The sequence below is a fragment of the Canis lupus genome, chromosome 25 (assembly GCF_011100685.1).
Source record: "Canis lupus familiaris isolate Mischka breed German Shepherd chromosome 25, alternate assembly UU_Cfam_GSD_1.0, whole genome shotgun sequence".
NCBI classification, from domain to species: domain Eukaryota; kingdom Metazoa; phylum Chordata; class Mammalia; order Carnivora; family Canidae; genus Canis; species Canis lupus.
This window is the reverse complement of record NC_049246.1, coordinates 17,432,740-17,460,096: the sequence shown is the minus strand read 5'-3', so window position 1 is coordinate 17,460,096 and position 27,357 is coordinate 17,432,740. Positions and strand designations below refer to the sequence as shown.

Sequence of the window (27,357 nt, the reverse complement as noted above, 5' to 3'; positions counted from 1 at the left end):
GTCCCTGTACTTCAGTGTTTTTTTTTTTTTTTACCTATTCTTAGGTGAGGAGAAAAGATTTTAGATGGGTTCAAAGACTTCTTCCCACTCTAATTCCATGGGTTCAAGTTGGCAAAAGCACCTAGAGCTCTGGAGATGCCTGCAATGAGGAAATCATCATGAGATGTTGGATTCTTTATTTTGCAAATTAGGCCAGAGATAGCCTCACTTTGCAGGGGAGGAGAGGAGAGGAGGTTACCACTTTTCAATCTACCAAGGAAATAATAAGAGAAATGTCCCACAGGATCCTTTACCCTGTTGCATTACTACATTTAGATTTCCCGGTCTAGCCCAGAATCATAATTCACATAACAGCGAAACTCATTTCCCAAGGTTCGGGTGTGTTTTGGAATAAATTTGCACATCTTCACGCCAAGAAGTTTTGCTGCCTCTTCTTCCATGACGGCACCTGAAGGGAACAGACTCAGTGAACTCAAAGCCTAAAATCCCAACTGCAGTGCCGTTGCCAGCAGTGAAGGGATTCTAGACTAGAATGCAAGAAGTATTAAGATGACAATATCACTGAACAAATAAGGGGGAGGGCATTTCTTTATATCCCCTTTTACCTCCTTCAACACATTTGCAAATTACCTTCTTTTTCCCCTTTTTAACTTAATAAATGTTTTTTTCTACCTCTGCAAAACTGAGACACTTGGAAATGTAGGAATAGTTGTATTCCACAAAATAACATAAGGAAAGTAAACATAACTATTAGGAACTAGTGTTTTCCAACTGTGAGTCAAGAATCCCCCCCATCTCAGTGATACCTGGGAACTCGTGGGAGGACATTCACACCAGCTTCTGGCTGAGTGCCCCCATGTCTCACCCGCTGCCTGGCACGGGGCCACTGCTTGGATGCATCCCTTGCATGCCTGGAGCATGGCTCCCACAGAACCCCATGGCAGGGAGCACTTCCCCAGCCAGCACCACCACAGACCCAGGGCTCGTCCTGGATTGTCTCCTTCTCTCCACTCCCCGCCCTCCTTCCTGCTGCCATAGCTCATCCAGACCATGGCCAGGGCCTACTTCCATGGGCACCCTGATCCCTTTCAGCACAAAGTGAAAGTGTACTTTAGGCAAACTGGGTTCTATCCCAACTCCTGCTGTCACCTCTAGCTCCCCCAACCTGTGGGGCTCTGCACCTGTGCAGCACCAGCTGTGCTCCCCACATTCCTCCAAGGACCAGGAGGAAGAGGAAAACTGGAGGCCTCTCAGCACCGGTTCTGGAATTACAACCTCTTCCCCCGGGGGGCAGCCTCTTGAGGCCTCTACGGGAATGCTGCTCATCCAGGAGCCCTCCTGGCCCCATGTTAGGGGCGCCGCACAATCTTGGTGCACACTCCACCCTTCTCCAATCGTTTCACTACATTTATCAGAACTGCTCATACATCTCTTCCATCTGTTCTGTTATGGATTTTAACCTACTCCCTAAAACTAAAAGTTATGTTCCGTGGGGTCAGAGCACCAGCCTGTTCCCCACCCCAGATGGCTGGCAAACAACTGTGGAATTAACAAGCCTTAAGTAAAACACGACTTGAGAGAACCAGAGTCATCTTCTTGATAATTCTCCAACACCAGAGAGAACAGACTCCTTGCAGCTCTGGCTCCGGCTCAGCCCAGCCTGAGGGGCCTTGAGAGCCCAAACACCAGCCTCCCCAGTAGCTGAGCACAAGTTAATGTGCTAATTCTCTACCGACCCTTAAGAAAGTGTATCACTCTCACCAGTAAGAAAACTCTTCTGCTTAAATAAATCTAATCCAGGGTCTGGCTCTGTAACCTTAGGCAATTCGTTTTAACATTATTGATTCCATGTGTCTCTTTCATCAAGGGTAGAGGGTGGATCAAATACTCCTACTATGCCCTATGATGATGAGTAAAAATAACACAGCCCACTCACCAAGTGCCAGACCCCACCTCACGTGTATCCTATCACTTAATTCCAGTAATGCTGAAAGGCAGGTAGTATTACCAATCCCAGTTTACAGATAAGGAAACCCGGGCACAGAGAGGTTATGCAACTTGTGTAAGGTCACATAGCAGGTGGATTCCAGATTTGAGTTCTGAGATCTCTTTCAACTCCTGAAAACTAAGGCTGGAATATCCCGTCATCAGTGTTCCTCTGGCACCTACCTGTGCACAGCAGAATCTTGCCCTGAGTCAGATACTTGATGGTTTCTGACGTTTTTCGGAGACACTCCTTGGAAAGGTAGGGAGGATCTGCTATTACGATGTCAAAACTACGTGCAGCAATTTTTTCTGGTAAATCCAATGGATTATTATAATCATAGAAGATAAACTCCTCTCCGTATATGGCAAATCTTTTGTCATATTCAAAGATGTATACAGAGAAGTCTTCTCTGTGTAGGGCTCTCAGTTTCTGGTAAACACTGGGGGTGCTCACACAGGCTATTCTAGAAAACAGAAGGAACAAACTCATGAAAGATCTTTAATGGATAGCTTACGGTGCTAAGTAACAACTACTTCACTAAGAAAATACAGGTACTTGCATTCAGCTTTTCTTAAAGGAAACCAGAGTACTAACTAATGTAAAGACAGTAAATTTCAAGAGAAAACTACACTGGCTCACTTTTAAGGAATCTAGTGTTTAAAAATTCTGCAACTCAAAAGTTTAAGATATGAAAGAATAATGTAATAAATGTAAACATTAGAAACACATTGGGAAGAAAGCCCAAGGCTTAAGTTTGTTTTTTCAGATCAGTCCTCATTTTAACATTTACTTCTAATACTTTTAGTCTCAAATATTTTGAAGTTACTTTCTAATCTTCATAATCTAGAAAGAAAAACCTCAAATCACTGCCTCAATAACTCCAGTTTTCTGCACGGATGCCTTAAAATTTGACTTCAGTGCAGACAAGCTACTTTGAATTGCTGCTTCTTTTTTGTATAAGGAAATCAAAGAATGTTTCATTATAAACAGTTCCCAGTTTACGAAGAGTAGTGTCCCAACATTTAACTTTTATTACTTTTTTATAATATATTTTTAAAAGATTTTATTTATTCATGGAAGACACATAGAGAGAGGCAGAGACACAGGAAGAGGGAAGAGAAGCAGGCTCCATGAAGAGAACCTGATGCAGAACTCAATCCCAGGACTCCGGGATCACACCTGAGCCAAAAGGCAGACACTCAACCACTAGCCACCCAGGCATCCCCCAACATTTGACTTTTAAACCAACTACTAAAAAGCTAGAAGTAATCTAAATATTAAATTATTGAGTCGATAGTGGCACATTTAAATGGAATGCTATGTAGTCATTACTCTGCAAGATACTCAAGGAATAAAAGCGTAAACCATGACTTTTTTATTATTATTAGTTTCGGAGGTAGAGTTCAGTGATTCATCAGTTGCATATAACACCCAGTGCTCATTCCATCACATGAGAACCCTCCTTAATGCCCATCACCCAGTTATCCCATCTCCCCACCCACCACCTCTCCAGCAACCCTGTTTGCTACCTAAAGAGTCTTACGGTTTGCCCTCTCAATTTTCATCTTATTTTTCCTTTCCTTCCCCTATTTTCACCTTTTTTTCTTAAATTCCACATATGAATGAAATCACATGGTAGCATTATACCCTCTAGTTCCATCCATGTCTTTGCAAATGGCAAGATTTTATTCTTTTGATGACTAATACTCCCTTGTATGTGTGTATGTATGTGTGTGTGTGTGTGTGTGTGTGTGTGTATACACACACCATCTCTTCTTTATCCATTCATCTGTCGATGGACATCTGGGCTCTTTCCATAGTCTGGGGACACTGCTGCTATGAACATTGGGTTGCAGGGGCCCCTTTGAATCACTGTGTTTATATCCCTTGGATAAATACCTAGCAGTGCAATTGCTGGGTCATAGGGTAGCTCTATTTTTAACCTCCACAGTTTTCCAGAATAGCTGCACCAGTTTGGATTCCCACCAACAGTGTGAGAGGGCTCCCCTTTCTCTACATCCTCAACAGCATTTGTTGTTTCCTGACTTGTTAATTTTAGCCATTCTGACTGGTTTGAGGTGGTATCTCATTGTGGTTTTGATCTGTATATCCCTGATGGCAAGTGATGTTAAACATTTTTTTCATGTTTCTGTTGGCCATTTCTATGTCTTCTTTGGACAAATGTCTATTCATGTCTTCTGCCCATTTCCTGACTGGATTTTTTGTTTTTTGGGTGTTGAGTTTGATAAGTTTTTTAAACATTTTGAATACTAGCCCTTTACCTGATAAGACGTTTGCAAATCTTTCCCATCTGTAGGTTGCCTTTTAGCTTTGTTAACTGTTTTCTTTGCTGTGCAAAAGCTTTTTTCTTGATGAAGACCCAATAGTTCATTTTTGCTTTTCTTTCCCTTCCCTTTGGAGAGTTATCTAGCAAGACGTTGCTGCGGGGGATGTCAAAGAGGTTGTTCCTTGTGTTCTCATCCAAGATTTTGATAGATTCCAGACTCACGTTTAGGTCTTTCATCAATTTTTAATTTATTTGTGTGTATGGTCTAAGAGAAAGGTCCCATCTCATTCTTCCGCATGTGGCTGTCCAGTTTTCCCAACACCACTTGTTGAAGAGACTTTTTTTCCATTGGATATTCTTTCCTGCTTTATGGAAGATTAGCTGACCATAGAGTTGAGGGTCCATTTCTGGGTTCTCTATTCTGTTCCATTAATCTATGTGTCTGTTTTTTTTTCTTTCTTAAAATATTTTATTTATTTATTCATTCATAGAGACACAGAGAGAGAGACAGAGAGAGAGAGAGAGAGGCAGAGACACAGGCAGAGGGAGAAGCAGGCTCCACGCAGGGAGCCCAAGGCGAGACTCGATCCCAGGCCCCCAGGATCACAACCCCGGCCGAAGGCGGCGCTAAACTGCTGGGCCACTGGGGACTGCCCTATGTGTCTGTTTTTAAGCCAGTATCATACTGTCTTGATGATCACAGCTTTGTAATATAAGTTGAAGTCCAGAATTGTGATGCCTCCAGCTTTGGTTTTCTTCTTCAATGTTACTTTGGCTATTGGGGTCTTTTGTGGTCTCTTTTGTGGTTCTATACAAATTTTAGGATTGTTTGTGCCAGCTCTATGAAAAATGCTGGTGGTATCTTGATAGGGACTACATGAATGTGTAGATTGCTTGTGGTGGCATAGACATTTTAATAATATTTGTTCTTCCCATTCATGAGTATGGAACGTTTTTCCATTTCTTTGTGTCTTCCTCAATTTCTTTTGTAAGTGTTCTGTAGTTTTCAGAGTACAGATCTTTTACCTCTTTGGCTAGGTTCATTCCTAGGTATCTTATGGTTTTGGTGCAATTGTAAATGGGATCAATTCCTTGATTTCTCTCTTCTGTCAGAACAAGAGAGAGTTAAAAGGGCTCCAAAGCATGATGGTGAAGGGAGACACCAGGTAAGGCCTGTAGCAAAGCCAGAAATCAACTAGTCCACATAGGAGCAGCTGGTAGAGCCTCAGGAGTAACTTCTTTCATGGAATTGAAACATGTCTCAATTTCCTGATAGGAGGTTCACATAACCAGAGGAGAGTTTGAAAGTTAATTTGTTTTTTGTTCTGTTTTTTTTTTTTTTTTTTTTTGAAAGTTAATTTGTGATATGAACATAGAAATACATAAAATATAAGAATTATTTTCTTGGGGATCCCTGGGTGGCGCAGCGGTTTAGCGCCTGCCTTTGGCCCAGGGCGCGATCCTGGAGACCCGGGATCGAATCCCACATCGGGCTCCCGGTGCATGGAGCCTGCTTCTCCCTCTGCCTGTGTCTCTGCCTCTCTCTCTCTCTCTCTCTCTCTTTGTGACTATCATAAATAATAAATAAAAAATTAAAAAAAAAAAAAAAAGAATTATTTTCTTCAGAAAAATGAAAAATCATACAGAGAAGGAAAAGTATAAGGCTCAGCTGTAAGGAGCATTTGTGGTGGCATAAAATAAATCCTGTTCTAACCAAACTTAGGACATAAATCTATCAGGAGTGTAGACAGAAAGCAAGCATATGTGTGGAGTATGAGAGAGCGCTAAATCCTCACACTCCATAGTGAGAAGTCAATAAAGAACATCTACAAGTGACAGACAGATCTAGAAGTTCCAATACAAACATGTATTTAGAAATATGATTGTAAATTCCAAAGCATCCACTGAAAGAGAGCAGAAAAGGGAAGGGAAGCACACAAGGGGGTAACAAGCAATTGATTTTTTTTTTTGAACGAGCCTTGTAGCACAATTTGACTTTAAATTCTTTTTTAAAGATTTTATTTATTTATTCATGAGAGACACACACACAGAGAGAGGCAGAGACAGAGGCAGAGGGAGAAGCAGGATCCATGCAAGGAGCCCAATGTGTGACTCGATCCTGGGACTGCAGGATCACATCCTCAGCCAAAGGCAGATGCTCAACCACTGAGCCATCAAGGGGTCCCCTGACTTTAAATTATATGCATGCAAAATTCTGATGAAAATAAAAACTAGATTAAAAAAATAGAAAACCTGTATTCTTTTTCTTAATATTTTATTTAAAAAGTAATTTCTACACCCAACATGGGGCTTGAACTTACAACCCTGAGATCAAGAGTTGCATGCCCCACCACCTGAACCAGCCAGGCTCCCCAGAAACTCATATTCTTAAAACTTTAAAAGTCAAACATTAAGATTTTTTTCTTTTAAAGCAAACAGTAGGGGTATAGAGGTAAGAAACAGGTTAGGAAATGTTAAAAATTTTAAAAAATGTTAAAGAACAGAGGTAGAACATCTTACAACAAGTGGATTTCTATGTGTCCCTAAACTCAGTACTGGAGCAGTTCTTTGTTATGTTCCGCAAACCATGACTTACCACTTTTGCAGATTATGGTTTAGACTTCTTACAAACTACTGCTCAACTACGAAGGACATTTCAAATATTAGAAGACAAAAGAGAAACAAAATCTGGATCTCACCTGCCATGCTCTCCAGCAGCTGCGATGGCTTCCTTCGCAAGGTGCAAGGCAGTTTCCTGACTGTACCAAAACTGGCTCAGCTGCTGTGACAGAGCAATGAGTCCAAATCATTTTAGAACTGCCAGAAACCATGTCCTTTTAATTCATACCTACCATATTGGTGTGCATATTTTTTTTCATTTTTTTCTTTTTCTTTATTTCTTTTTCCTTTTTTTTCTTTTTAAAATGAATTAATTCTTTTAAATTATTTTCAGTTAACAGAAGGCCCTAATTACTAGAATCTAGGTATTGAGCGCCAAGGGCTGCTGATATCCCAAAAGGAGACAACCAGTCAATGTTTTTGCAGATAGAAGAATACACTCTCACCTTTGGGTGACTCTTGTCCAAAATACTGAACCTGAATCTGACTAAGCTTCTAGATTCAACTGCCAATTTAGCAGAATCATAAATATGGAAGAGAGAAGAACATGTTAAACGACACCACAGGGATGACATTGGCAAAACCTGGTCTATAATCATCTTCCGAGGCTCCCTGTCTCTACCTTATGAATGTTTCCTGAGTTACTTGTTTTTCCCTTGAGGATAAGTTGTCATCTTGCTCTTCTTTTCATGCTGATTGATAACTTTCTTTTAACTTCATAGTGATCTTTAATTATCCACTTAATTAATAAATTAAAGGGGTAAAATTTTATTTTATGAAAATATTTTATTTATTTATTCATGAGAGTCACAAAGAAATGCAGAGACATAGGCAGAGGGAGAAGCAGGCCCCCTGTGCAGAGCCCGATGCAGGACTCGATCCCAGGACCCTGGGATCACACCTTGAGCCAAAGGCAGACGCTCAACCACTGAGCCACCCAGGTGCCCCAAGGAAGTAAAATTTTAATGGAAAAAGTAGATTCTTCTGCAATGGAATAGATCCAATTCTCCAATAGGCCTCCTTCCAGAATAGGAAGGCCAGAAGGAAGTGGTGGGAGTAGGCAAGGGTGCTGCCTGTGTATGCTGATGGCTCTTGAATCCAGCTTTTATTTTTATTTTTTATTTTTTTTAAATTTTTATTTATTTATGATAGTCACACAGAGAGAGAGAGAGAGAGGCAGAGAGGCAGAGACACAGGCAGAGAGAGAAGCAGGCTCCGTGCACCGGGAGCCTGATGTGGGATTCGATCCCGGGTCTCCAGGATCACGCCCTGGGCCAAAGGCAGGCGCTAAACCGCTGCGCCACCCAGGGATCTCCTGAATCCAGCTTTTAAAATGTTTCTAAAACATATCATTTCAATAAATGCAAAAATAAAAAAACTTTCAAAAAAAAATTCAACCACTGAGCCACCCAGACGCCCCTGCTTTCAATATTCTTATTCAACATTGTACATGGGATCAAGTCATTGCATTAATGCAAGAAAATAAGTAAGAATCAAAAAGGCATTAAACTACTAATATCTGCACACTATGTGACTGTTGATCTAGAAAATATCAAGGGGGATAAACATGTCCAAAGACAGAATGTACATATTCATTTGGATATGCATAGGTATGAACTATGTCTATGTCTAACCATTCTTAGCTGCAGGAAAATGCCAACCTCTGACTCTCTCTGCTTAGGAAGCTGGAGGAAAGCCCCTAGCACACACAGAGAGCTCTGCTTGACTTGATCTGGGAGGTGGCTGAGTTTCCTGGCATTTGGCTACCAAGTTGCCCTTGCTCTTACTCCAGCATTGTCAGGGCACAGCTGTGTGTTTTGGCTCTCCTCATACCCTTCTAAAAAATGAAAACCTTCTCATAATCAGCATGTTGCATGAACATGGCTTTAAAAGTCAAAAGCACTACTAGGCCTTCAAAGAAAAACAACAGTCCCTGCCCCACATCTCCCTACCACCCGAGCCCCACTCCTCAGAAGCCTCTTTGAACTCCTGGCTCTTCTTTTGATCATTTGGCCCCATATTTCCAAATATTATGCTTTAAATGCTACTTTCTTTTTTTAAGTAATCCCTGCACCCAATCTGGGGCTCAAGCTCACAACTCCAAGATCAGGAGACTCCTGTCTTTCTGGCTGAGCCAGCCAGGTGCCCCTAAATGCTATCTCTTGATTAATCCATCCATGTCCCTTCCCCTCCTCATACAATTGTAACCTGCTTGGGTAAAAATCATTTGTCAGTGTTCACTGTGGGGCCAAGTAATACATTAGGCTTCCATTTCCTTCTAAGTGTGGAAACTTTTCTTTTTCCTAGATTTAATAATGTATCATTTGCTTGTTTCTTTGAGCCTACCTCTAATCCCTCTAACATCCTCTGGCCGACTTGGAGAAGCAGCGCATGGGAGGTCAATCCATAAGACCTACCATTTCTAAAGTGTTTTTGTTTGTTTGTTTGTTTTATCTTCACATTTGACTGATAGCTGAGTACAGAATTTGGGCTGAACAAAATTGTACTCCAAATACTGAAGACATTGCTCCACTTTTTCCTAGTTTCTAACAAAGCTATCAAGAAGTGCAGTGTGACTCATCCTGAGACTTTGTAGGTAGCCTGCTTTTCCTCTGGATGGTTCTAAGATCTTGTCACCTGCATACAGAATTTTCACAGTCATGTAACCATGTGTCTTAGTAAAGGATCTGCAGTTCTGGGAAATTTTCTAATATTAATCTTTGAAGATTCTCCCTTTTTTGTTTTCTGTTCTCTATTTCTAGAACTCCAATTAGTCAAATATTGAGTCTCCTGGATTTATTCTCTAGTTTTATAATGTTTTCTTTCCAATACTTGTTATCATTCTCTCTCACTTTTTTTTCTCCCTAGGGGATTTCTTCAGTTTGATAAACAAATGAAACTAAACCAAAGAAAGTGTCAAAATTATAGAAATACTTAATTGTAAGTAGTGGGATTAGGATTACTTATTTTTGGTCTTCATCTTTTTATAGATTTTCTACAACAGCCATGGATTGCTTTTAGAGTCAGAAAAAGAACATACAGTGCTTAAAACATTAGGCGGGGGGGGGGGGGGGGAAGAAAAATAATAATGTAGTACTTCAAGTTTCTGACATTTACTACCTACAGAAGCATCAAACTAGAAGACAAAGACATGTAAAGAAGGGAAATTTGTGAAGAAAGAGACTTTTGTGTAGGTGGAAAATTTAGTGTAAATGTAAAGAAATATTTTTATCAGTCAGATTCAAATAGATGATAAATAGAATTCTATACAACTTAAGAGATCCAAACTTGACACAAAATGTAAAAGGCTATTAAAAAAAAAAAGAAAAGCATATAAAAGTTCTCTTCTAATTGCAAAGTGAGAGAGAGAGACAAATCCGTTATTGAGGGGTGGGCACAGACCAAAGCTTCATCTATTTGTAAACTATATCCTTCAAAAATTTAAATGTCCAGGTTCCAGTTTTGGTTTCCCTCAACTCATTTTTTCCCCTAATTTCTAATTTTATTTAGACCATAAAAATATAATTAAAATACATTCTATGCACCAAAAATTAGTATCTTCTTTAGAACTCCCTTTCATCTTTTTTTTGTTGCATGTTTAAGTTCAGTTACCCCATTTATTGCAGTGATGTATTTTACCCCTTCCTCAAGGATGCTGGGCTACATAAAAACCCACAGAAACCATCTATATACAGGAGGAAGGCACAAGTTTATGTTGGTCATAAATGACATGCCGTCCCCGTATCTGAAAAGTCCACTTATCTGACCACTACTAGCCTGACAGTCAGAACAGGAAAATCTGCATTTATATTGTCTTCAATGTTCATGGACTGCTTTCTGTCTTAGCTCCACAGACAGCTCCTGAGGGGCAGGTAAGACAGACACGGGTGTGAAGTGGGACACAGACACAGGGCAGGTGTGGACAGGTGTGGAATCGGTGCCATACCTATACTTCCTGAGAGATGTGGAATGGATTTACTTACCCAGTTCTCTTCTATTATTCCAATGTTATATTTATCATCCCTGCCAGGGTCACTTTGTTGCTTCTGCTCAGCATAAAATTCCTGGAGGGCTGCTAATGTGTGGGAAGATAGCCGAGGGATATCGTCATCATCAGAGTCACTCATTTCACAAATGGTCTACAACCTGCAAATAAATGAGCAAAGGTGTTGCTGGGGTATTTTTCCCCTTCACATTGAATAACAATTTAGAAATTTTTTATCTCATGGCAAGGATCCAAACTGGAAGTGAGTTTTATAAGGGAAACTCATATTTAAAATTTCCGAGATCAAACATCTATGGAAATCTATTGAATGACAGCTTAAAGAAATGCAGGCTTTTCCTTTACATGTATTCAGTTTTTACAAATGAGATTCTCACATTTAAAATTTTTTTTTTAAGATTTTATTTATTTATTCATGATAGACAGAGAGAGGCAGAGACACAGGCAGAGGGAGAAGCAGGCTCCATGCCGGAAGCCCGACGTGGGACTCAATCCTGGGACTCCAGGATCGCGCCCCGGGCCAAAGGCAGGTGTCAAACCACTGAGCCACCCAGGGATCCCCAGATTCTCTCATTTTTAAGACTCACGGCATAATGTAATTTTTTACTGTATCTAAAGACATTTTGCTTTCTTCTGGCACCCCAATAGGCATCTGTGGACATCTCACAGTAGATTCCCTGAATTGGAGATCATTCCAAGCTTGGATGTCACTGTTGAGGTGCTCTAAGGCTCAGGGGTGTTACAGATAGGATGAGTGAAGGATAGAGGAGAGGAATAGAAGAGGTATGGAAATTTAAAGGAAGCAAGGAGAAAGGGAAATTTAAATAGAAGCAAGCAGAAGGGGAAGAAGTAAAACACGGGGAGGGAGAAAAAAGGAAGGTGTCTTGCAGGACCTGATGGCCAGGCCAGTCATTTCTCGGAGTACTACTGGAGTTAGCCAGACTGCAAGGTTAAGGCACAGAACTGGTCCAGACAGCAAGTTTGCCCAAGACTCCTGATCACTGCAAGTTCCCCAAACCACACTTGTGTTCAGTAATTTGCTAGAAGGATTCACAAAACTCACTGACAGCGATTTTACTGACAGTAGTAATTACTACAGGGAAAGGATACAAATTAGAGCCAGCCAAACTTAGAGATGCATAAGGTAGAGTCCAGAAGAGTCTCAAATAGGAAGCTCCTGTCACCCTCAGGATGCATCACCCTCCCCAGCACAGATGTGGGACAATATGCATGAAGTCCTGCCAACCAGGGAAGCTCTGCAGAGTTTTGGTGTCCAGCTTTTATGAAGGCTTCACTATGTTGTTGGTATAAGTGACTGAATGATTGCCCACCTGGCTGAAGTCCCTCACCAGCTCCCCCAACCATGAGGTAGGGTTGATATGGCCTCAGGGCCCCCCATAAATAACAAAGACCTTCCTACAACTTGGGAAAGTTTAAGTGTTTACATGTTACCTCCCAAAGGCCATGACAAAGGCCAAACCTCTCTTTGACTGAGGTCAAATTCCTTACTACACAGGCACCAAATATATTTTTAAGTCAAAAGTCATCCAAGAGCATAAAAACAGCATCCTATTTGCTTTTAAAAACATTATGTCTAAACTGTACAGCAAGTGATGTGTTGAAAATCAGCATAGATTATTCAAAAGCTTCGTCACGTTGCTCCCTTACACCTTCAAGTCCTATGAGGGTGTCTGACAGTCCTGGCCTCCCGCCTGCACCACCAAGGGCAGCCGGTAAAACAGCATTCAAACCTGGCAAATTCCCCAGGCTGAGGAAGGCAGCCATTTAAATTGGGAAATGCTGGGGCACCTAGTTGGTACCACCTAGTGGTATCTGACTCCTGGTTTTGGCTCAGGGCATACTCTCAGGGTCCTGGGATCCAGCCCTCTGTTGGGCTCCTCACTCAGCATCAAGTCTGCTTGAGATTCTCTCTCCCTCTCCCTCTGCCCCCTCCACGTCTGCTGTCTCTATCTCCCTCTCTCTCTCAAATAAATAAATATTTTTTTAAAAAATGAGAAATGCCCTCTAGATGTTGCTTTTGTACTCCTTTTCAAAATCAAAAAGCTAGCCATTCTACCTATGATCCTAAAAACAACCACAAACAAAACCAAACCAAAAGAAATCTCATATGTACCCAACTACTGATAAACCAATGTATATTCATAAAGTACAAATAGCTTGTTGATTCCTTCTTTCTTGTATTCATCAAAGATTCACTTGTAAAAGCTTGTTAATAAAACATCTGGTCACACAAATTAATCCAGAAATATAACTAAGTCCTCTATGCATAAGCAGTTTCCCGTTTAGGAAGAGACGGAGCAAAACACAAGGTACAAACACTATGACAGGGACACCTGGGTGGCTCAGTGGTTGAGTGCCTGCCTTCAGCCCAGTGCATGATCCTGGAATCCCGGGATTGAGTCCTGCATCGGGCTCGCTGCATGGAGCCTGCTTCTCTCTCTGCCCATGTCTCTTGTCTCTCTCTCTGTGTCTCTCATGAATAAATAAATAAAATCTCTAAAAAAAAAAAAAAAAACCACTAGGACAGATTTATATAAAGTTCAAAAACAAGTAAAATCAAACTATTTGTTTAAGGAAGCATACAGAGCTATATTTATCAAAGATAGACTACTTTTGTTACCAAACCTTCCCAAATAGAAGACTCTAGACCAAGAAAATTCATTGAGGAGTTCTATTAAAATTTAAAGAAGAGGGCAGCCCGGGTAGCTCAGTGGTTTAGCGCCGCCTTCAGCCCAGGGCCTGATCCTGGAGTCCCAGGATCAAGTCCCACGTCAGGCTCCCTGCATGGAGCCTGCTTCTCCCTCTGCCTGTGTCTCTGCCCCTCTCTCTCTGCCTCTCATGAACAAATAAAATATTTTTTAAAAAATTAAAGAAGAAATGTTGATAATTTTATCATCCAGAAAACAGAAGAAAAAGGAATACTTGCCAATTTATTTAATGAAGCCAGATTAAGTCTAACATAAAACATGTCAGTATACAACCTGGCTCAATTCCTGATCAGACATTGAAGGTGATCAGATATCAAAGGCAGAGGGGAGGGGGCAGGAGTTGGTTTCTGATGAAACTGATTATCAAGGTTCTTGCTAAGGCTAGATTTACAAAGAAGTGCACAAACGGGCTAAAAAGGTTCAGGAGCCTGACTTTAAGTCTGGTGGAGCAAACCATCTTAGCTACAGGCTATGACCTGCAGGCCAAATTAGGCCTGTGGCTTGTTTCTGCAAACTAAAATACTCGAAAACAGCCACACACACACACACACAAAAAAAAAAAAAAAAAAAGAAAAAAGAAAACAGCCACACGCTTTTGTTTACACATGGCTTATAGTTGTTTTTAAGACAAGCCTAATATTTATCACCTGGTCTTTTACAGAAAGTTTGCTGACTCCTAGTTTAACAGTTTATTTATTTATTTAAAAGATTTTATTTATTCATGAGACAGAGGCCGAGACATAGGCAGAGGGAGAAGCAGGCTCCACGCAGGGAGTCTAATGTGGGACTTAATCCTGGAGGATCATGCCCTGAGCCTAAGACAGATGCTCAACCACTGAGCCACCCTAGATTTAAGTTTAAGTGAGAAAAGCCATATGATCATTTGCATGGCTACTACAAAAGCATTCGACAAAATTCAGTGTCTGTTCATGTTAAAAACTGAGCAGGGATGCCTGTCTGGCTCAGTGGTTGAGCGCCTGTTTGAGCGCCTGCCTTGGGCTCAGGGCGTAATCCTGGTCCAGGGATCGAGTCCCACATGGGGCTCCCTGCAGGGAGCCTGCTTCTCCTTCTGCCTGTATCTTTGCCTCTCTCTGTGTGTCTCTCATGAATGAATAAATAAAATCTTTAAAAACAAACAACTGAGCAAACTAGGTGTAAGAGGGAACCTCAATCTGTAAAAGGGCACCTACAAAAAACATAAGCTTCATACTTTTCTTAGTGGTGAAATGTTGAATGCTTTCTGTCTATGCTCAGGAATAAGGGAAGGATATTCACTGTCACCACTTTGATTTAATATTATCCTGGCCTAGCCAATTAAGGCAAGAAGGGAAACAAACAAAACAAAAAACAAGGAAGCATTATGATTGGAAAGGAAGAAGTGTCCCTATTAGTAGACCTGATTATTCACAGAGAAAATCCTAAGGAGGGATCTCTGGGTGGCGCAGCGGTTTAGCGCCTGCCTTTGGCCCAGGGCGGGATCCTGGAGACCCGGGATCGAATCCCACGTCGGGCTCCCGGTGCATGGAGCCTGCTTCTCCCTCAGCCTGTGTCTCTGCCTCTCTCTCTCTCTCTGTGTGACTATCATAAAAAAAAAAAGAAAAGAAAAAAAAAAAAAAGAAAATCCTAAGGAAATACTACTCTCATGCAGGTGATCAAGGTCAACATCAGTGGTGATAATTCATTATCAATGGCAGGTCCCCTTGATATATTGTGATGAAAACAACACTTCACCTCCATGGTTCCCTCCCTCCCTGAAAAACACATAATCCCAGTGTAAGCATGACCAAAAACCAGACAAACACCAATTAAGAGACATTCTACAAAATACTTGTCAAAACTGCCAGGTGGTCAAAAACAAGAAAAACATAAAAAACAGTCGAAGCCTAGTGACATCAGAATAAAGTATGGATTTTGGTTAATAATAATGCATCAGTATTGTTCACTAATTGTGACAGATATATCCTATTTTAACAAAAGATATTAATAGAGGATATGTATAGAGGTTACAGGTATAGAGGAACTCACTGCATGTTTGTCACAATTTTTCTGTAAATCTAAAATTATTTTAAGATAATGATTATTTTTAGAAGTTTTTTTTTTTTTTAATTTATTTATTCATGAGAGACACACAGAGAGAGGCAGAGACACAGGCAGAGGGAGAAGCAGACTCCATGCAGGAAGCCCGATGTGGGACTCGATCCCAGGATGTGGGGATCACACACTGGGCCAAAGGCAGACGCTCAACCGCTGAGCCACCCAGGCGTCCCTATTTTTAGAAGTTTTAAGGAAGCATAACCAACTTCAACAAAAACTATTGGAATTAATAAGTGGGTTTATCAAAGTTCAGAGTACAAGGTCAATACAGAAAAATAAATTGCATTTCTGTATTCTAGCCAAATAAGTGGAAATTATACCTAAAAGCTATTTTCTACAAAATTGCATAAAAATACTTATGAGTATATTTAACATAAAGACTATAAGACCTTGATACTGAAAATTCCAAAGATTGTTGAAAGAAATTAGAGAAGCCCTAAATAAAAGGACATACCATGCTCATGAACTACAAGAATCAGTATTATTAAGGTGTCAATTTTCCCCAAGTTGATCAACAGATTCAATCTCTCTCAAGCAGGGTGTGCGTGTGTGTGTGCATGCACATGCATGAATGTGCATGTAAGTTTTATTTATTTATTTTTAAAGATTTTATTCACTCATGAGAGACACAGCGAGAGAGAGAGAGGCAGAGACACGGGCAGAGGGAGAAGCGGGCTCCCTGCAGGGAGCTCGATGCAGGACTTGATCCCCCAACTCCGGGATCACGCCCTGAGCCAAAGGCAGATGCTCAACCACTGAGCCACCCAGGAGTCCCTGCATGTAAGTTTAAAATAGAAATTGACATACTGGTTCCAGGATTTATTTAATCATTCATTCACTGAAGGACGTTAGGCTTGCTTCTAGGTTTTGGCTTATTATGAATAAAGTACCATGAACATCTGTGTACACTTTTATGTTGTTTTTCTGACTGAAGCTTTGTTTGTATAAACATCAGACAAATCAATATTTATCAATATTTAGATTAGCTCCTATATATAGCCTCAGCACGAGAAACAAATGGCCAAAATAAGAGTGGACAGATAAAACAAGTAAATCAAAAGAATGGAAATGCTGATGAGAATGTAGGGATATTGGTACTCTCTCTAATTTGGGTAATAATTTAAATTAGTATAATCTCCTTTTTGAAAGAATTAGATAGTCTGGATATAAGAATATTCCTACTTTCTGACCCAATTCTCATTTCTAAACTTTATATTTTGAAATATTTACAGATTCACAGAAAGTTGCAAAACTAATCTGCAGAGGTCCAAGTATCCTTCACCTATTTTTTCTCATTCTAACAACTTAAAAATAAGGATGTAACTTTAAAATGATGGTATATAAGTTTAATTGTAGGCATGTTTTCTTAAAGTGATGGTATTCTTATAATCCATGGTGTCTCAGATTTGATGAAATAGAGTTATCACCTGCAACAACTGTAGGCAGTAATGCAATGAATCATCCATGCAGCAGATCCACCATTTTATAGCCTCATAATAAAGTGGTCAGAAAGAGGTGAGACTGCTCTGGGAGTTAACAATGTCTAAGTGGTATCCACGGGAATGAATGGTGAAAAAGAGTGTATATAAAGTTATTAAGAGGATTTTGGGAAGACTGTCTCCATACCTCAATACCTGTACTGGCACAATCTGTCTGATGTAACTATTCTAGAACTCTAGAGTTTGGGACACCTGGGTGGCTCAGTGGCTGAGTGTCTGCCTTTTTGGCTCAGGTTGTAATCCCGGGGTCCTGGGATGGAGTCACACATTGGGCTCCCCTCAGGGACCCTGCTTCTTCCTCTGCCTATGTCTCTGCCTCTCTCTGTGTGTCTCTTATGAATAAATAAATAAAAACTTAAAGAAAAACTCTAGAGTTTATTCGAAGGCTTGCAAGGAGGACAAATTATGGTGAATTTCAGTCAGGTCTGGCACTTAGCTCTACAGTGGCTTCCCATCTCCCGCTCATTATTCCTGGTCAGGAAACTGTGCACATGATACTGTCTTATGTTTGGTGTTAATATATCAAGGTGAGGACACGGAGGGATCAATGCTATTACAAGAAGTGTTTTAATATTATTCATAGTCCCCCTAGAAAGGAGAGGCACAGTGCACCATGATTGGCCACCTAAAACTTGTGACGTGGGGACAAGAAAGCAGAGAGACACCAGGAACTCTACTGCTAAAATGAGTGGAAAGGAACTAGGTGGGGATGTCTCCTGTTTGGGCACACAGTAAAAACACACATTCTACAGTTTATGTTTGACATGACCTTGAGGTGCCCATGAAAGCTGGTTTGCGGGGAAGATGTAAACAACTCTAGACACTGGTTTGGCTCTATAATTAGCTGATGCCAAATAAACAAATACAAAACCTAAAAGCAAACAATTTTAAAATTCCCAGCAGCAGTTTGTATGCAATTTGTGGGTGACAAGGTAGGCAATCAAGGGCTCTGTTTTTCAAATATTGGGGAACCTGTGTACTGATCACTAACTGCTGCTTCTGATTGTGGAGGCACAGAGGCAAGCAGCCCGATACCAAGGCTCCCACTGCCGGCTATCATTACTTTCCACCTCCAGCTGAAGAAACTTTGAGAGGATTTAAAGGGCCAGCACTTTCTTCACCTTATTTTTCTCTTTTTCTCCTTTTGGGAATCAAATATTTAAGGACTAGATCATTATAAAAAGCAAATGCATATACAGGGAAATTCAGAAAGTCACTGATGGTCTTCCCAGAAAGAAGTGGAGGCTCAGGAAAAAAACCTGAGAAGGCCTTGTTTACACCTCAGGTTGATACTCAGCATAGACAGCCCCACAACAATCAAAAACCAAAAATAACAAACAGAATGATAATAAAAATCAGCAAATCATTGGGAAGGGGAAGAATCTGATTTCCAGAGTTACCACATCATTACATTCAAATATCCAGTTTTAAACAAAATAATCACAAGGCATACAAAAAACCGGAAACGTAAAGCCCATTCAAAGTAAAAAAGTAAATCAACAGAAACCATCCTTGAGAAAGAGCAGATGGTGGACCAACCAGACAAAGTCTTTAAAACAACTGTCTTAAAGAGCTAAAATAACTAAAGGAAGATGTGGGAGAAGCTAAGAAAATGATGTATGAACAAAATGGAAATATCAAAAGGGAATTCTGGAGCTAAGAATTGCAATTCCTGAAATGAAAAACTCACTAGAGGAATTCAAAAGCAGATTAGAGGAGGCAGAAAAATCAGCAAACTTGAAGGTAAGATAATAAGACTTACTGAGTTAGGGAAGGAAAGGAAGGAAGGAAAGGAAGGAAGGAAGGAAAAAACAGGAACAGAACCTAAGGACATACTGTCAAGCGGAGCAAATACACATAGTGGGAGTCTCAGAAAGAGAAAACAAAGGGGCAAAGCAATTATTTGAAGAAATAATTGCTGAAAACTTTCAAATTAGGTGAAAGAACTATAAACATAATGAACTTAATGTTAACTCTTTAGTAGAATAAATTTCAAATACCCACACATTATAATGAAATTATCAAAAGCCAAAAACAGAATCTTGAAAGCACTAAGAGGGTACTTGCCATGTACAAGGGATCATCAATAAGATAATTGGTAGATTTCTTATTAGAAACTCTGGAGGTCCATTTGCTTCAAAGTGAATGGAACTGGAGGGTATTATGCTGAGTGAAATGAGTCAATCAGAGAAGGACAAACATTATATGGTCTCATTCATTTGGGGAATATAAATAATAGTGAAAGGGAATAAAAGGCAAAGGAGGAAAAATAAGTGGGAAATATCAGAAGGGGAGAGAGAATATGGAAGACTCCTAACTCTGGGAAACAAACTAGGGGTGGTGGAAGGGGAGGTGGGCGGGGGGGGTGGGGGTGACTGGGTGGCGGGCACTAAGGTGGGCACTTGACGGGATGAGCACTGGGTGTTATTCTGTATGTTGGCAAATTGAACACCAATAAAAAATAAATTTATTATTAAAAAAAAAGAAACTCTGGAGGTAGAAAGGAGTGGACTGATATAGTAAAGTGCTAAATAGAAAAAAAAAATCAACCAACATCCCTTATCTGATGAAAATGTCCCTCAAAAGTGAGGGAGAAATTAAGACATTTACAGATAAACAAAAGCTGAGAAAATTTGTTACCACTAGAACTGCCCTGCAAAAATTGGTAAAGTGAGTCCTGTAGGTTAAAATGAAAGTACACCAAACAGTGATTCAAGGCCATATATAGAAATAAAGGTCTCAGAAAGGTAACTAACTAAATGGGCAATTGTAAAAGCTAGTATTATTGTAACTTCAATTTGTAACTCTTTTTTTTCTACGTGATTTAGGAGACCAATACCCAGGTATCTATCAACATATGAACAGATATATATACAAAAGAATATTATTCAGCCTTAAAAAGGAAGGAAATTCTAACACATGCTACGACGTGGTGAACCTTGAGGACATTATTCTAAGTGAAAAACAGTCACAAAGAGACAACTACTCTATGATTCCGCTGATACAAGATGCTTAGAGTAGTCAAATTCATCAAGACAAAGTAGAATGGTGGTTGCCAGGGGATGGGAGGAATAGGAAGTTGTTTAATGTTGTATATAGATTCAGTTTTAGGGATCCCTGGGTGGCGCAGCGGTTTAGCGCCTGCCTTTGGCCCAGGGCGCGATCCTGGAGACCCGGGATCGAATCCCACGTCGGGCTCCCGGTGCATGGAGCCTGCTTCTCCCTCTGCCTGTGTCTCTGCCTCTCTCTCTGTGTGTGACTATCGTAAATAAATAAAAATTAAAAAAAAAAAGATTCAGTTTTATAAGATGAAAAAGGGTTCTGGAAATGGATGGTGGCAACTGTCACACAACCGTGTGGATATACTAACACTACTGAACTATACACTTAAAGGTTAAGTGGTAAATTTTATGTAACATGTATATTACCACAATAAAAATATTGGGGTAAAACATTATTAAAGTGGATATCAGGGACAGGGATGCCTGGGTGGCTCAGGGTTGAGTGTCTGCCTTCGGCCCAGGGCATGATCCTGGAGTCCTGGGATCAAGTCCCACATTGGGCTCCCTGCATGGAGCCTGCTGCTCTTTCTGCCTGTGTCTCTGACTCTCTCTCTCTGTGTCTCTCATGAAAAAAAAAATTAAAAAAAATATTTAAAAATAAATAAACGAAGTAAATCAGGAATGTCAAAAGAACTGCCTGCTAATTCAGCAATAAAACAATATTCTCAATCAACTGCTAATTTGAACTTTGTGGTTTTATAGTTTTGTTTATACTGAATTTGAGAATGTGTTAAGTTTTATAGTTGTGGAAAAATCAAAAGCAGGATGAATTATTTGCCTTTGAGGTTATAATTTAGAATAAAAACTTAAATCAACAATAGAAGTGTCTGCAGCAGTCCCACTGAGGAATGGTAAAAGGCTTTAAATGAGCAACTTTAGCTTACTGCAAAAAGCACAAAGAATACATTTTTAGCAAAGCATACCAGGATCCATCAGGTGGGAGAATTTCCAGGTGGAAATTCCAAAGATTAGTGTGTTGTGCATGCCAAACTAAGAAACACTAAGAAAATACAGCAAACTGATCTGCAACCTACTAAAAGGTTTCATCTTGGTTTGGTATTTCAGGATTAGGAGTTCCTTTCATTCAGTAAAAGAATCGGGCAACTATTAAAATCCAACGTCTCCTGGCAGAGTTGAAGCGTACAATCATTTTCTGATCAAAGCTGCACCACAATACTGTCTGGAAAAGGTAGAGGACAAAGGAAAGTATGTGTGTGTTAATATATGTGTGTACATATATGTATGTGTGCATGTCCATATACATTCATATAGGCACATGTACATACATATATCCTTAATATACACAGAAAACTTTGAATTATTTATTAGTACTAAGCACTTTCCACAGCAACATCTGTTGAGAAGGGCTTTCAAGCTGCAGCTTGAAAGCTCTTAGCTAATCACTTAGAAATAAAACATGAAAATCATAACCAGTTGGCATTAAACACAAAATAAAGAATTCCAAAAGGGACTTTAAGAACACTGTCTACTTTCACAGCTGTAAAAGGCAAATACACTCCAATCTATATTTTAGCATGAATTTTGTTCCAAAATAAAATGTTCTCTTAAAGCTGACTAAATCCATTCATTTGGTAATCACTTATCAAGGTACTGCCTGTAGGGATCCCTGGGTGGCGCAGCGGTTTGGCGCCTGCCTTTGGCTCAGGGCGCGATCCTGGAGACCCGGGATCAAATCCCACGTCGGGCTCTCGGTGCATGGAGCCTGCTTCTCCCTCTGCCTATGTCTCTGCCTCTCTCTCTCTCTCTCTGTGTGACTATCATAAATAAAAAAAAAAAAAAAAAAAAAAATTTAAAAAAGGTACTGCCTGTAGTAAGCACTGTTCTTGGTGATGGAAATCAAAGTCCCAGTCCTCTTGGAGCTTATATTCTAGTGAGGCACAGAGAGAAGCAACAAATAAAATGTGTTGGATGATGGTAAGATCAATGGAGGAACACGTGGGAGAGTGGAAGGGGCTGCAATTTTAGCAACTGTTTCCTACATTATTAAAGTGAATTCAAGATTGCATCACTTGTTGGGGATCCCTGGGTGGCTCAGCAGTTGAGCGCCTACCTTTGGCCCAGGGTGTGATCCTGGAGACCCGGGATCAAGTCCCACATCCGGCTCCCTGCATGGAGCCTGCTTCTCCCTCTGCCTGTGCTCTGCCTCTCTCTCTCTGTGTCTCTCATTAATAAATAAATAAAATCTTAAAAAAAAAAAAAAATATTGCATCACTTGTTAAGTGGGGAAAACTTAAATCTGCTTATGTAATAAACATTGCTACAGACTAAATTAAATGAACTTTAGTTTCAATATACCTCTTTTTTTTTAAGATTTTTAAAAATTTTTATTTATTTATGATAGTCACACAGAGAGAGAGAGAGAGGCAGAGACATAGGCAGAGGGAGAAGCAGGCTCCATGCAGGGAGCCCGACGTGGGACTCGATCCAGGGTCTCCAGGATCACGCCCTGGGCTGCAGGCAGCACTAAACCGCTGCGCCACAGGGGCTGCCCAATATACCTAACTCTTCATTAAGTCACTACTTCATCATTATCTTTAGCATGTTTAAATTTTTTCTAAGTGGGTTTATGAAATTGATGTAAAAGAGATTTTCACAACCAAAAGAGTTGTGAAGTGCTATGCTTCCTTAAGGCTCATATAGGAGATCAGCAGTTCTCATAGATTTTGCACACACCCTGCCCAGGAAGGGAACAGCTAGTGATGTCTGGAGACATCTTTGGTTCTCAGAACTGGGGAGGGTACTACTGGTTATCTAGTGGGTAGAGGCCCGGAATGCTGGCAAATACCATACCTTTGCAAGACAACCCTTTGCAACAAGGAACTATATGGCCCCAAATGTCTACAGTGCTGACGTTGAGAAATAGACAAATGATTGTGATCATGTGGTGAGACCTCTAATAAAAAGCACATCCACCATTTAGGGCAGTGGGATCAGAATGAAGAGCATGTGTGGGCAGGGAATAGAAGTGAAACAGCAGGTGGCATTTTAACTTGGCCAAGAGGGAAGAAGAAAAGATGAAGAGTGAGGACTACAGAAGGAACAGCATGAGCAAAGGGAGGGACACATTAATGTGCAGCATCCGTAGAGATTAGCAGGCTCCTAATAGATTGTGGTTACTTTCTATTTAAATAGTACTTATTCAGTATAACTAACATAATCCTAAAAGTAACGTGTAAATCCACATTTCACATGTATAAAATTATTCAATTTCCATATATCAAATTTACTAAAGCAAGCCACTCCCCTCGCCAACCGTATACATTCACACAGCGTCATATTGCCGTCTGCAAGTTATTTTGGTCAAGGCAGTGTGATTCAGTGGAAAGGGCATTAACCTAGGCCTCATGTCAGACTCCTGAGTAAATACGGGGTGGAGGCGGGATGGGGGGGACCTGAGATAGTTTGGAGGCTTCCCCTACAAATGGGTAAGAATGACCTATAGTTTAATATAGATCATAAACGTACAACGCGGTCAGCACCTGCTGTGTATATACACCTCCCCGCAGCCACATCCCTATCAAGCCATCCTGCTCTTAACCCATCACCCACCCAGAGGGATCCCAGACTGTGACCCTCTCTGGTGCCCTGGGCCTTTCCTCTCTTACCCATCGCCCTCGCCCCCACCCAAGCGTCCTCATCCAGCAGGGCCCCTGCCTGTGACCGTCCTGTGCCCTGGACCCTTGCAGCAGCACCGCCTGCCCTTGGGGAGCTGAGGCCTAGTCTACCCCACTCTGCACCCCACGCCGGCAGAGCACCTGCTCCTAAGGCCCCAGCGCAGGTGCGGAGGCTTGGCCGTCAGGAGCAGTAGGCCCCGTCCGGTTTCTGACCGGAGGGGCGTTCCCGTCCTGCCCGGCCCGGGGGTCCTCTCCCTCCGCACCTGGCCTGCCTCACCCCAGACGTGCGGACCCTTCCCGGCTGGGCTCACGAGGCCGAGGCCGGGTCACACCCGAGCAGCTACTCTCGGCTCGGCTGCAGCTCGCCTGCCATCCCTAGACACCACTAATTGAAGCCCTCCTTCTTTACTGCACTGGAGAAAGGGTGACAGACAAAAAAAAGAACCATAACCGATTCCGAAGCCCGAGCAGCGCGGAAACGACCGACCCGACCCCACCTTGGCGCCCGGGATCGTCCCCTCTGGAGCCACGCGTGCGCAGTCGCCTAGGGTGGGACAGTGGGCGGGGCCGCCCCGCGCGCGCGCGCGTTCGCGCATGCGTAGGCCTCCCCTCCCGAGGGCGCTTCCGGGAGGCCCGGGAGGGTGGGGTCTCCCGGCGGTTCCAGCCCCGCTGCAACCTCCCGCGAGTGCGGACTCTCGCCGTTCTCTGTCTTATAAATTACCTCCAAGGATGGTGGCAGTAAAAGACGACATTTAAGGTTTTAGATTCCCTTCAAGTTAAATGTCTTCCAAGTAGCTTATTTGGCACTTGAAACTAATGTAACGTGTCACAAACATTAAATTCAAACCTTTATCTAGTTGACTCAGTTTTAATAAAGGAATAAAGAGGAATTAAAATTAACTAAATTGAGGCTTTGTAACATTGTTAGGATTGGAGAAACTCTCAAACCCTGGTCAGATTTCCTCCTCCCTCGGCAGGATCTACCTACCCAAACTTAAGTGTGGTTAGTGTCAGTCTAGCCTCACGCATCTTCCTGTGGGGTCAGCTGCAAATAATGCGAGATGCAAGATCTGATTGCTGAACAGCTGTCTTCACGCTGAAGTAAGACCAGCTACTAATTGGCAATCTGATTACGACGCAAAAACATTTTCCACGGAAATGATGGCCACTTTTTGGTCGGCTGACTTACCTGGAGCCTTTCAGATCCTTCCCGGAATTGAGTGCGTTGATAATGGTATAGGCACCGAGCACACAGTATCTACCGCAAAACAGGCGCTTAATGTAAGAAGGGTTCCCTTCCACATCAGACTGAGGTACTTCTCCACTCCCCAAGGCAATCAATGTTATGTTCCTACCTTCTCCTCTACCAATTTTATGATCTTGCTAAGTTTTTATATATTCTGAATAGCTTTAAATCCTTTTTGCGATAAGCTGAGGGTATAAATGAATTGCTCAGCTGCCAAATGATGCCATTCAGTAGTTCATAAAAGAGGTTTACAATTTTGTACCATAATTTCTATTTTAAATGCTGTTGCCAGGTCTGTAACAACCCATGCTTTATTTCTACTTTGAAGGCTCTGAATTGATGATAAATCTATTAAACAATATTTCAAAATCAGATGTAACTTAGCAAAGGAGCTAGAAAGAAAATATGCAAAACCAAAAGAAATCAGTAACATGAACCAAGAAACAATAATCAACTTTTATGGCAGTACACTTTTACCGAGGTAGTGTTCCATGCATATGAGACTGCCCTGGCTTATAAATTAACAGAAGAGTTTATGCTAAAGCACATTATTTTTGGTTTGAAACTTTTTAAACTTTCAAAGTTTCAGTTGCTTTCATAACATGAGACACAAGTTACCTTGATGTAAACAACTACATGTTATTTTTATAATTAAGGTGACCTATGCAACAGGAAGTTTGTAGAATTGTACCTACACCAAGAGTGCAGACTGCCCAGACAGCATCTCAGTACTACATGAAGATCAGAATTTTCCTGGTGAAACATTTGCATTGTAATTTAGTGGTTTTGGAAATCATAAAAAATGTAAGTCATCAAAGGTAATTTATTGTTGAAGTAAAATGAAGATTATTTGTCAAGTTAAACTGGACTTAAAAGATGCTTTCAAATCAATTTCAATTCAGGAATTACTCCTTTGTGTATTCAGAAATTATTTTTGTTCATCTTGCAACTTCAGAAATTGTGCATAAAAGAGATGAAGATTACTTTGAAAAGGTGATGACGAGACTTGGTTTTCCTTTTCTAAAAAATATCTAGTAATTAACCATAATTACAAGTACACAGATTCTGGTCTTTTTCTTCCATTTGTCAAGTATTGTATCACCACACTACTCAAGCATGTTGCGAAGGATGTTCCCTTCGAATTCTAGCCGCAAAAGATACTTTGAGAAGAAACCACTAAATAAGCTGATGAAAATCAAATTAAGATCTTCTAGAGCTTCCAACGTGCATTAGTGTAGTAAAGCTTTAGCTTCACATGGTAAAAACAAAACAAAACCAAAAATATCCCACTTGTTTTATTTCTCCAATTAATTTGATAACAGCTAAGTTATAGAGAATTAGTGATTCGTGAAACTTACTTTAGGAATCACTTTATGATTGTTGTTGTAAGAATATGAGCTGATTATTCAACAGAAATTGAAACTACTGACTTAAAACAATCAATTTTCTCATATAGAAAAGAAGAAACAGTAAATAATATGGTGAGCTCTATCCCAATACTAACATGGTGTTTGTGGCTAGGGCTAGGTCACATCTTAATGATGTGGAGATAAAACCGTATTTAAAAGTAATTAATGATTATCAGGTATTATTAGACATTTATTGATCAAAATGTGTTCTTAGAAATAATCTTTAAGTATAATGAAATCTATTGAGCATCTGTTATATCCATTATCATGTTTTAAATATTTCCTTTGGGGGATCCCTGGGTGGCACAGCGGTTTGGCGCCTGCCTTTGGCCCAGGGCGCGATCCTGGAGACCCGGGATCGAATCCCACGTTGGGCTCCCTGCATGGAGCCTGCTTCTCCCTCAGACTGTGTCTCTGCCTCTCTCTCTCTCTCTCTCTCTCTCTGTGACTATCATAAATAAATAAAAAAATTAAAAAAAATATTTCCTTTGGGAAGAATTAACATTTATGGTCCTAGGACATAGAAGATAGGCCCATGAAAATTAACATAAACCCTAAATAGCTTAGTTAGGAATTGCATCTATGGCTCTTTGCCTCTCCCCTGTACTGTACAGTTCATGTTTTTTAAAATTTTTATTTATTCATGAGAGACACAGAGAGAGGCAGAGACATAGGCAGAGAGAGAAGCAGGCTCCCTGGGGGGAGCCTGATACAGGACTCCATGCCAGGACCTCAGGATCATGTGTACTGTACAGTTCAAATGGCTTTACCAAGTCAGTCCACAGAA

General features: G+C 40.9%; 1 protein-coding gene and 1 long non-coding RNA gene across 6 annotated transcripts in view; one reads left to right on the top strand and one right to left on the bottom strand.

Annotated features, from left to right (window-relative positions):
• EEF1AKMT1 (EEF1A lysine methyltransferase 1) lies at positions 1–25,213 on the bottom strand. Of its 4 annotated transcripts, none has more exons than XM_038573503.1 (5): positions 25,105–25,213; positions 10,877–11,039; positions 6,974–7,056; positions 2,170–2,450; positions 1–448 (listed from the first exon to the last, which is right to left on the bottom strand). In XM_038573503.1, exons 2-5 carry the CDS (start codon positions 11,018–11,020, stop codon positions 312–314), a joined length of 645 nt encoding a protein of 214 aa, XP_038429431.1. In that variant the 5' UTR covers positions 11,021–11,039; positions 25,105–25,213; the 3' UTR covers positions 1–311. The 4 variants fall into 4 exon arrangements, with proteins under 4 accessions (XP_038429431.1, XP_038429430.1, XP_038429433.1 ...); XM_038573502.1 differs by lacking the exon at positions 25,105–25,213 and adding an exon at positions 24,413–24,524; XM_038573505.1 differs by lacking the exon at positions 25,105–25,213 and adding an exon at positions 24,413–24,524 and having other exon boundaries at positions 6,974–7,053.
• Positions 24,432–27,357, top strand: part of LOC102157198 — a 38,406-nt gene continuing 35,480 nt past the window's right edge. Inside the window, exons 1-2 of one of the 2 annotated variants that reach the window (XR_005378494.1) lie at positions 24,432–25,228; positions 25,818–25,965. This is a non-coding gene — a long non-coding RNA (uncharacterized LOC102157198). The remainder of the gene's footprint in view (positions 25,229–25,817; positions 25,966–27,357) is intronic. The other variant, XR_005378495.1, reaches the window with a different exon arrangement.

Coding starts and splice junctions, on each gene's coding strand:
- EEF1AKMT1 (XM_038573503.1), bottom strand. CDS start 11,020: ATGAGTGACTCTGATGATGACGATATCCCTCGGCTATCTTCCCACACA. Junction 2,451..6,973: donor GCTGCTGGAGAGCATGGCAG/GTGAGATCCAGA, acceptor TCTGTTTTCTAG/AATAGCCTGTGTGAGCACCC. Junction 449..2,169: donor CAAGATTCTGCTGTGCACAG/GTAGGTGCCAGA, acceptor TGTTCCCTTCAG/GTGCCGTCATGGAAGAAGAG.